Genomic DNA, 11,373 nt, shown 5'->3' on the forward strand with positions numbered 1-11,373 from the left:
CATTTCCCCTGGTGGGACTATGCACCTCTTGGGTTAATTGGAGGTCCTGTATCCCGGCTAGGAACCTACATGAGCAGTTGGACCTGGCTGACTGCTCCTCCCAGCAGATGTCTGGGTAGTTTAGGTCACCCATGACAACCACATCCCTTGACTTTACAGCCTCCATGAGCTGACCTGAGAATTTCAGGTCCAGATCGTCCCCCTGGTGAGGCAGTCTGTAGTAGATACCCACTATCAAGTCCCTTTCCCCACACCCCCCCTTGCATTCTTACCCAGAGCGCCTCATTTTGCCCCTTCTCTGACCCCTGACCCTTTCCAGGCTGGATGCTTCTCAAACATCTCTGTGGCCTACTTAGCACCCTACTAGCCTGTCCTCCAGTCTCAACGTGAATCACAACATAGATATCAGCAAACTGCATTACAACTGAAGGTCAGCACACTCCAGGTTATTGCCTCATCTGCAAGGTGAAAGTTCCCCTTAACTCTTTCCTTGCAGTTATGGGACAGGTCAAGTGCCTGCCAGTCCCACCACTGCAGTCATCTCTCTCCAGAGCTCCTCTTTCTGCAGCCTGCAGGGCTATCCTGACTGCTAGCTCCAGCCACAAGCAGGAATTTCCATTTAGGTCTTCCTCTGCTGCAGCTTAGCTCAGCTGCTTACAGTTGTTACTTCTGTGCTGCCTGGAGGTCCTTACTGTAGTGCTGTTAGCTCTAGGGGCATGTGTAGACAAAACAAGGGCCCTACATTGAAGCGGTAGGTTTTTAAAAGCACCGCTTCAATTTACTGCTGTTTAAATCCCCGTATCGTGCACACACCCAACTTACCTGCCTCTCTAGTAGTGAGGAGGGGAGGGTGAGCTGCTGGCGAGTGGAGTGGTTGCTGGGCTGTGGCGGGGAGGGGCTGGTGCTTCCCTCTGCGGCAGTGGCGGGCCCCCCCCCAGTGCCCCTTGCCGTAGGCACTTGGCTCGGGCGGTCCCGGGGGGCACCGCAGCCACGGAGGGAAGCATCAGGCCCCCATGCAGCTCAGGCAGGCAGACAGACTCCGGGGAGAGGGAAGATCAGGTTCGTTGCTTTTCTTGAGTGGAGCCTGCCTTCCTGGGTTCCTGTTAGGCTACCTGCAGGGCGCCATGGGGCTGCACAGAGCCCTGTGACTGTAGGGGCAGCAAACTAAAACTTCTCAGAGGAGTTTTAGTTGCTGCGCCCCAAGTCATTTAAGGCACATTACGCTGTCAAATTTCCTACAGCGGCTAGAATTAATGCGCAATACATCACGAAGGCGTACAAACACCAACACCATTAAAGCGGTGCAAAAGCATTTAGCCCACTTAAAGTGTCGTGCACACATGCCCCTCATTGTGTCTACACATGGCCTACACTGGCTCCCGCCAGTTGCGATTCCTAGCTTTGATGTTTTCTGGTCTTCTGGCTTCCTACATGCTATCCTTTGCCCAGCTGCCAGATTCACACAGTGAGCTTGGCTTGCTGCAGCATCCCCTAAAATAACAAGAGCCTCTGGCTCTGTTACAGGGTCATATAAAGATGATTTTGAATTAGCTTGATCTTATACAGGACAGAAGATGGTTATACAGGACAGGTATGGTTAAAATGAAAGGAAACACATGAGGGAAGAGCTTGAGCTGGTGTTTTTTATAGAAGTAATTGTAAATTGTTAAATAAACTTTTAGTTCAAGAATTCCCTAACTCTAAAAAAGATTGATTGAGGCAAATATCATTTTTAAGTAAAGCTGGATTGTTGGCTACAAATGTCCAACTCAGGATCCTTAAAATTCTGGTTTATTAGGTGGATTGAAACACTGTAATGAAGTTAAATCATAAACCTTGGGGCTGGTCCCCACACACACACACGCGCGCACACACGCACACGCACACACACAGTAGCAAGCTACAAGAGTCAGGTATACCTGTCCCACAGGCTCTGGAGTCTGCCGTCGGGGCTTCTTTCAGTGTGGTGTTATCTTCCAGAAGGGGGTCGCCGGCTGGTCCTTCTGGCTGGACAGGTTGGGTGCTGGTCGAGTTGGAGATCAAGAGGGCGCCGCTGAGGGTCACTTTTCACTGCTTTTTTATCTGTCCGTGGCAGACTTTGGTGACTCCCCAGTTTTCAGGTTTGCCCAATCCAGGGGTCATTGACCCTCGTGGGACTTCCCCCTCGGTGGCTACTGGATGGCATCTGTCAGCCCCAGGGGTCATTCGCATGTACGTGCAGGTTTGGGAGTCCGTTGATGAATTTTGAATAGGGCTCTGGGAGCGGCCGATCTGGAGATATTCAGCCCAAAAGTTGGTCCCCGGCGTTGATTAACTCAGACTAGGGCTTCTAGCCCTTGAACAGTGACGTTTAGAGATTTCCCGGTTGCTACATTGTCTTCTATTGATTTCTTCCGTTGGTTGATCTGCGGTTTTCCTAGGTGTTAATTGCTGCCTGCAACTGTGTTACGCATTCAATCACTGATTCACTCGCTCTTTCAGGGGCCAGCCTGATACAGGGAAGCGGCAGTTTGACTCCTGCCCTTGTTAACATTGTTACAATGTACTTCTGAAACTAAACACATTTAGTTGAAAGTTGAAAGGTGAGGAGTATAAAATATAAGTTACAAAAGTAATGCCATGGCACACAAATAGATAAAAATACCAAAATACAAGGGGAGATACAAAATGCACACACACAAATTTTAAAACACAGTTCCTTATCTTAAAGTGAAAGAAAGAGGAAGGAAGAAAAGGTAGAAGAGGAAAAACGTATCCAAGGAGGGGAGAGCAACTGCAGGCAAGAGGAAAAGGGGGCTTTCTGCTACAGGATGATGATGAAGTTTAATAAGTTAACTAAATTAAAGACATATTAGTCATTTGTGCCAGTCACGAACCACATTTTTATTTGTTTTTATTTGCATTCTTTTTTGAGCTTGCTTTCCTTCCATTTGAATAGTTTGTTTTGTTTGTCTTTCTCTTCTGTGACACACGTAGTAGATAGGGCAGAAATGGCTATGTTATTACTAAAATGCACCATAAATGTTCATGTGCTCCTTGTTGTACAGAATTATGTAACCGTGTTTTCTCTGCCTCTTATATTGTCTCCAGTAATAAGAGACGGACAGAATTTGGCTCTAGATTTTAGTGTTGATACACAAAAGGATGTATTGATAAGCAAAAATACATCATACAAAATAGGCAGGAGGGTCTTACAAACTTTTAATTACTTTTTGTATTCTCATTTTAGAGTCAAGATAATCAGTATCTAATAGAGCCTGCATCTCTGCTAAAAACAAGACCAGAAATAGAGATAGAAAGCAGCATGGATACAGGTGGTTCTCCATCATCAGATACTCTGCTAGGTGGGCAGAGTGTAAATGCATATGAAGAACCTCATGAAAGTGCTTTAAGGTAATGTTGTAAATAGGATACTCAAGTTGATGTTGATGCTCCAGCTAAGCAAGAGTGATGGGTATAGAGCAGTGCTTCTAAAACTTTTTAGACTTGAAGCATGCCTCAGAAAATGCCAGCTCTTAGTTTTCACTTTTTTTTTTGGCCTACAAAAAATAGTAGAGCAATTTTTCCATTGCAAAGAACTCAGGAAGACCACTAGAATGGTTTTCTATTTGAAACCCCTGGTTCTATCTTGTGAATCATGGAAACCTAACAGTGCTACCAGTGTGTGGCACCCTGTGGCAACCTTGTAAAGATGTCAAAGCACCCTGATTGGGAATCGTTACTATAGTGTTATGCTGTAATGGCATATTACATGCATATAGTTACTTGATGTAGGGCCAAATCCTATCTTTACATATATGTTCAAACATTTATTTAAGACAATGGTAAATTCTTGGAGTAACTTTAAAAAAATGATTTGAAAATGGCTGTTCATCTTAGATTTCTATATAGGTATATATTAATAATCCCACTGTAACCAAACAATGATTTTTTTATGCATAGTGCTAGTGTTTATCAGTTTTGAAAAGGAAAATCCCTAATTTGTTCCTCAAACTACTGACTTGATGTGTGTGAGAGTAAATTAGGGAGAAGAACTGATGGTTTCTATTTGCTATTATTTTGAGTCATCTGTTCTTGCAAAATTTATTTAGGTGAAAATATCCACTATTACTAGCAAATATAATTTTGTAGCATGATATTCAGGAAAATCTTAAGCTGGTCCCCTTTTAAAGGCTAATTGAGTACAGACAGGGTTAGGAGCCAGAGGTCCTCAGTTTTGTTCACATTTCTTGATACAAACTGGTTTCAACACAGTATTTCACAAAACTCGTTTAGTGAGATCTTTCGCTTTGGGCTCCCTTTTTGTTTTAGACCTGCTCTCGTACGTGTTCTCTCTCATTCGCTTGTTCTTGTGCGCACATGCTCTCTCTCTCTTTCATCAAAAAATAAATAGGATCAAAGGAACATAGCACTTGAAAGGGGTCTTATGTGGTCATCTAGTCCAGCCTACTGCTCAAGACAAAATCATACCTGACTAAACCATCCCAGTGAAGTGTCTGTCTAACCTGGTCTTGAAAACTTCAAGGGATAGAGATTCCACAGTTTCTCTAGGTATATTTGACCTCCCTCATAGTCAAAGAATTCTTCCTAATCTCCAACCTAAATTTCTCCAGCTGAAACTTGAGGACATTGCTTGTAATCACCCTCCAGGTGTTTGAAGACCGTTACCTGCCTCAGTCTTCTCACTGTTAAGATACCCTTAAGATATATAAGATACGCTTATCTATATTTGTTGATATTTTTGTGGTTTAATGACATATTTTGTATTTGAACATTGTTGGCATGACATTAATCAAGGTTATCCAAAATTTGTTAATGTTAGCAACAAGTAATCTTTTTTTATGGGGTTTAGAATTTTACTGTACAAATGTGTACCCCAACCTGGAATTGATTTTCATGATTAGAGCAAAAGAATACACTTTTACTAAATGAAAATAATTAGACAAAATACATTTTGCTATGATTTGTAATTTTGATTAACAGAATACATTCTAAAAAGAAGGAAATGAATGATATGAGTAATTCTCTACTGCACACTATTGAAGAACGAGCAATAGATTCTGATGAAGATCTTAAAGAATTGGGACCATTCATAGAGGATGAAGTAAATATAACATCAGAAAATGAAGGTTTGCTCATATGATAAAAATCTGCTAGTTTTTATACTACCCTTAATCCAAACCAGGTTCTAATATATAAAATGAAGACAGTAGGAGTTTTAGCTGAATGCAACTGAATAAAGACTTCAATATTTGTTCCTTGGTTGGGTAATCGCCAGTAACTTATTTTATCTGAAATGAAAACATTTAAAAAAATGCTACACTTACATTTTTATTTTAGTAATGATTGTACTGTTTTCTCAGAGATGAGACATTTATAAGATCATCTTTTAATTGATTCTTAATCAACATGTATTCCGAATGTTCATTAACTTCACGAAGGAAGAAAGCAGGGTAGCTTGGCACCTTACAGCCCAGGGGCAGGCAATTATTTCAGCTGGAGGGCCGTTTAATGGGTTTTGGTAAGAAGTTGAGGGCCACAAGGGTAGCCCCACCCCTTGACAGGTGCTCCGCCCCCTGGTTGTGACTGGAAGTCCCACCCCTAACCTTTTTCACTGGAAGTCCCTTCCCTTGCCCTGGGAAATACTTCTTTTGGGATGGGGCGCATGCCATCTGAAATGGAAAAGAAATTAAATAGTTTACTAAAAATGAAACATCTACTATAACATATATTTTAATTTTATTACAAAAAATATTTTTGTCATGATTTGTGTTTGTGTAATGTATATAAAGAGGTAACTGCATGATGGGTCAAAAAAGTCTTACTCCTGTATTTTGTGTGGGGGGAGTGTATGGGGTGTGGCTGGGGGTGGGGCTGTTTGTGGCGGGTGGGGGTATGTGTGTGTATGTGTTTGTGTGTGTGTGTGGTTTGTGAAGGGTTGTGGCTGTGTGTGGGGGGCATGTAGGGTATGTTGTGGGGGGGGTATATGTGGGGGGTTGTGGGAACAGGGTGTGAGTGAGTGAGCTTTGTGGGGTGTGAGGGAGGATGGGGGGCTGTGGGGACCCTTCACACACTCCCCTCTATGGTACCCAGCCCCCCTGCCAGTGGCAGCAGTAGGCAGGGGCCCTCGGGGCACTCATGGTACTTCTGCCCGGTGGTGCGCAGCTCTGGGCAGAGCTGCACATGACAAGGAGTGCAGCCCAGCTGGCTCACCTCTATCATGCAGTGCTCCCCATGGCACACGTGCAGCTCCTGGCACTCGCACACTAATGGGGAAACCCTGTGTGATGGAGCTGGCTGCTGCCATGGAAGCAGAACACTAGGCTCCCCGCCACTTCTGGTGGAGTCCTGGCAGCTGTACGAGGCAGGGAAGGCAGCTGGCTCCATCGTGCGGGGCTTCCCCCAGGTGTCACGTGAGTGCTGGGAGCTGCACATATACTGCAGGGAGCCCCACACAATAGAGGTGAGCTGGCCTGGCTGTGCTCCACCATCTGTAACACTAGGCAGAGCCTCCCACCATCAGTGCCATGAGCAGCCGCTGCCTCCTGTTGCTGCTGCCACCAGCAGTGGGAGCTGTGTGCCATGTGGGGGGTGGAGGAACCACACAAACTCCCTCACACCCACACTCTGCCCACCTGAGTTCCACAGTCCCACTGGGTGGAGTACAGTTAATAAGTGGGTGCCTGCGGGCCAGATTAAATTTCCTAGTAGGCCAGATTTGGCCTGCTGGCCGTATTTTCCTTCTCTCTGTTATAAACTAACTCAGAGCCGTCCAACTTCTCAGAAGCTGGGGACTCTCCAGATTCCCAAGCTCCACAGGGCATACCACCAGTGACAGGGACACGCAGTGCAAGCCAATGGAAGGAGGGCTACCCTGGGGACCTTGGCAGCAGCAGTAGCTGAAATAAAGGGAGAAGAACTGGCAGCTAGGCAGAAACGTGGAGGGGCCTTGAGTTAACTCCTCAGGGACTAAATTCGGTGTGCAAGTTGCTAGTTAGACAGCCCTGAACTAACACATTTAGGTGCCACCCTGCCCTGCCTGCTGCCTAACTTAAGACTAACACAGTTAATGCCTTCACTTTATAAAGGAAATACAACAACTGGTAAAATATTGATAGCATATGTACTCTAATATTAAAAGGGTCCTCTCCTCTTCTTTTTCTGTCTTAAAGTGATAGACAAATTTGGCCAAATGGATCAAATCAGATAAATTGTAAAACATACAGTTTGTTGATTATATATGCTCTTTATGTTCTTTTATTAATTATGTCTCTTTATTTTATAGAATTCTTTGAAGAGCCATTTGAAATGCCAAAAAGCTCCAATATTTCTGTCAGTATTAAACCTGTACAACAGCAAAAAGTAGAGGCAAGTTAGCACCTTACAGAATTGAAAAAATTACATTTCAGTTTTTTTCATAACACATTAAATTGTTATATATTATAACTGGCTGGGCTTAAAGCTTATTTGAACCAAGCCCACACGAGTCATCTATCCCACGCGGCCAGAAGGTTAGGCACTACTGCTGTAGAGTGATGCAGAAAATAATTCAGTTTACTTTGCTTTATAGTACTGTAAAAACAATGAAGCCATAGGTGCCGACTCCATGGGTACTTTGGGGCTCAAGCACCTACTGAGAAAATTAGCAGGTGCTCAGCACCCATGAGCCACGGCCATTTTGGTTTTACACGTTAGATCTGCTTGCAAAGGTTAAAAGCACTTTACCAGAAGAAGCAGTGCCTTATTTCAGCCTGGCTCTGTAGCATCTGTAAAGATTGGGTGCTTCAGCAGAGCTTTTTGGCACTTCTAGCTAAAGCTGTTTCAGTCAGCTTTTAGATAAAAGTGCCAAAAAGGCCCACTAAAGCGCCTGACCTTTACAAACGTCAGCTGAGCTGGGTTGAAGTAAGATGCTGCCTCTTCTGAGCATGCACGGTAGGGCTTGGCATGGGAATGTGCCAAGTTTAAAGTAAAGCACCTTTTGTTTGTTTTATATCTGAAAGCACCTGCTGGCAAAAACCAAAGTCAGTGCCTATGAATGAAGCTAAAAGGATTTTTAAAAATAAAAAATGTTCTGTAATTCTTAATTTTGCAATAGTTTGCTAGAGCCAGATTCTGTTTACCCTTGCTAAAGCTAAGTGATGCATATATAGCCACCTAATTGCAATTTTTGGTATGTATGCACAATTTGACATTTATCATACCTATACCTGCTCCATGTTTCCCTTCTGCGCATGTTTAGTAGGCCACACTAAGGTTGCGTAGCTGCCCAGGCACATGCATTACATCAGACAAGTCCCAAAACTTCAGTTGTAGACTGAGAGGAAGAAAAAGAAGGCAGCCTTCCACTAGTCTGGTGGTCCAGGGGGCAAACTGTTTCCTGTTTCCCAGCAAAGTACTCTGAGTTTCAGAATTGGCTGCAAACTCATATTAATAACTATTTTTAATCGTTTTAAAAAGGTATTATGTGATATTCTAGGGATCTGTTTTGTAGCTGTGTTGGTCTGAGAGAGAGAGATAAACAAAGCTCCTGGGTTGGAGGCAATTATCTTCTATAAGACCAACTAAATGGTAGCAAAAAAATTCCTTTCTTTGCAAGTTTTTGGGCACATACACCCTTCTTTACGCTGAGGAGAAGTCAAAGATTGCAAAAGTCCTCCTAGATAGAAAATAAACTCCATTTTGCACAAGGGAAGTAGAAGCTAGAAGTTTATTCCCCTGGGTATCTGAGAGTCCTTTTGTGAGAGTGTTGCTCTGTGATGTGTAGATTAGGCTGTCTTCTTTCTTGGAAGTGTCCGATGTCAGAGGCAGCCAGGGAGGTGAAAAAATCCTTCTTTCTTGTTTAGCAATGAAGTTTACTTTTCCAGACAGCTAAAATATGATATCTTCCATGTTTCAGGGATCTATTTTGTAGCCATGTTGGTCTGAGAAAGATGCACAAAGCTCTTGGGTCAGAGGCAATATCTTTTATTCGGCCAAAAAACGTTGCTTACCTCTGGTCTGAGTGCCGAAAAAACTGCAATGTCTACCTTGGAAGGTGCCAGAGTCCCAACATGCTGGAGCCCAGAGCAGCTGTTTGCAGCCTCCCGGCTGCAGCCGGCCCAGCTGCCTGCTGGGAGAAGCCTGGGCTCCATGGCTGGCAACAGATGCTTAGAGCCCGGGCTGGCAGTGGTGTCCTGAGCAAAATGGCCTTGCATGCCATGCTCAACACACGTGCTGGGGTTGCTGACCCCTGTATTAGACCAACTAAATAGTAGCAAAAAAAAATCCTTTATTTGCAAGCTTTTGGGCTCCTCCCTCTCCTGTGTAAAATGGAGTCTATTTTTTACCTAGGAGGACTTTTACAATCTTTGAATTCTCCTCAGCCTGAAGAAGGGTATATGTGCCCAAAAGCTTTCAGAGAAAGGAATTTGTTTGCTACTGTTTAGTTGGTTTAATAAAAGATATTGCCTCTGACCCATGAGCTTGTGTATATGGTGTTCTGTATTTCTTTCAGTATCTCTCTGTTGAAAGTTAGGATGTTCTGGCTGCTTAAAATAAAACAGTTGGAATTTGACCTCATAGGTGATTAGTTAGAAATGTCTGAGTAACGCTTTAATATTTTAATAATAAGACACCTGCAATACATTGAAGTCCTTTTTTTTTTAATTGCAGTATATTTCCACTTCAGATGTAGAATGTCCACAAGAAGGACTAATGACAGAAAAATCAGAGGAGAAAAAGGCTGAACAGAACAGGTGAGAGAAACTGATTTAAAAAAATTTCAAAAGAATGTTTTACCAGTTTTCTAATTTATGGAGACAGCCAGAGTATTTTTTTATCCAAACAGATTATTTACTGTTACAGCAACATTTTGATTTGAAACTAAATTCCAGTCCTCTTCAATTTGAAGCATAGGTTATTTTGTTTTTTACAGGGATAGCTCTATGAGCTGAGTTTCTGGTATTGAATATTTATTTTAAAGATGAAAACCAGAAATCTATATTCTACGTGATTTAAAAAAGATGTTCCCTCAAGATGTACTTGTTTATTTTGTTTGAAATCTTAAAACATACTTCTAAAGCATTGAACTTTTCAGTAAAAATAAATAAATACAGAGTTAAAAATGTAAATGGATACAGTTTCTTACTGGACTGTCACACACAGTCTTTAATTTTCATGTATTACCTGTATGACCTACTGATTTCTAAAGGGAAAATGACTGTATTTTTGTGACTAGTAAATCATTCCATTCAATTTTTTTTCCTCTTAGAGTATATCTAATTTAACACTAATCATTAAGAAATGTTCACCTCTGTTCAACTCTTTGTCTCTCTTGAAATTAAGAAAATACCTTACCTCTGTGATGGCTTATATGTTCCTAGATGCACATGCAGTTTATTATGGTTTTAAAAACTATATAGTTTTATAAGAACTTTGTTAATATTTTGCTTAGGGTTAGGTATGTGACTAGTCAAATAAAGTTCAGTCAATTGACTGGTCAAATAGCAGTCAAAGAATGTAAATAAAAAGTCCAAAAAACACAGAAAAAGCATAAATTATCCATTAGGAAATGTATCAAAAACAATTAAAAAATTCATATTTCTGTCAAGAAACCTACAAAAAATTAGAGGGGTTTTTTCGTTTTTTGTTTGTGATTTTTTTTTTGGTGGGGGGGTTGTTTTTGGTAAAATCTGCAGCTAAAATATGCTAAAATAAAAAATATGCAGTCAATTGACAATATTTGACTGGTCATTTGACCAGGTTGCCAACCCAAATTTTAACACTATTTTAAGTTGATGTAGATTATTTTAAAAAACTGCATATAAAAGGTACCCTCCAAGGTTTCATGGCACTAACTTCCCATTTTAGGAATGCAGATTTTAATCATGTTCACAAGTGTTCTTCTAACTTGATTTTCCTTTCTTTTGCCAAGTCAAAGCAGTCCTCAACCTATCAATTGTCTTCTGTTTGTGTAAGTTAGCAAATTCAATTCAGCCTTTTGTTTGAGTCTGTTACTGATTGCTACGGAGACCAGATATAAACAGCCAGCTCTTATGTAGTTAAATCCAGGCTTACAAAATGACTGAAGAAATTCAGCTGAGTATGGCTGAGATTAAATTGCTTGTGTTTTAGGTAATCTGTTTTTTACTTTACATACAAAATCTTGCTAAACTGTTCTGGGCTTATAGTAGACATATGCTACATAATAAAAAGTTGTAATGTTTATTATAAATTCATCTTTCTTTCTATCTTTATAGCATGACGGAGGCTGTTGCCAAAAACATTCCTCATTCATTCTATTTAGAAAAGAATGCAGAAGCTCCTCCTAGGTAAGAAAAACAATATGCTATATTTCAGGGCTGTCCCATTTTAGAGAAGCTAGAAGCCCCCCCC

At 41.7% G+C, this 11,373-nt stretch overlaps 1 protein-coding gene across 1 annotated transcript in view; it reads left to right on the forward strand.

Moving 5' to 3' along the window:
- LOC102387039 (protein JBTS17-like) overlaps positions 1-11,373 on the forward strand; it is a 68,916-nt gene that overhangs the window by 16,600 nt on the left and 40,943 nt on the right. Inside the window, exons 6-10 of the mRNA XM_006031870.3 lie at positions 3,230-3,393; positions 4,984-5,129; positions 7,286-7,368; positions 9,652-9,734; positions 11,238-11,309. Of these exons, the coding sequence (XP_006031932.2) occupies positions 3,230-3,393; positions 4,984-5,129; positions 7,286-7,368; positions 9,652-9,734; positions 11,238-11,309 (548 nt within the window). The remainder of the gene's footprint in view (positions 1-3,229; positions 3,394-4,983; positions 5,130-7,285; positions 7,369-9,651; positions 9,735-11,237; positions 11,310-11,373) is intronic.

The sequence above is a fragment of the Alligator sinensis genome, unplaced genomic scaffold (genome assembly GCF_000455745.1).
Source record: "Alligator sinensis unplaced genomic scaffold, ASM45574v1 scaffold175_1, whole genome shotgun sequence".
NCBI lineage: Eukaryota > Metazoa > Chordata > Crocodylia > Alligatoridae > Alligator > Alligator sinensis.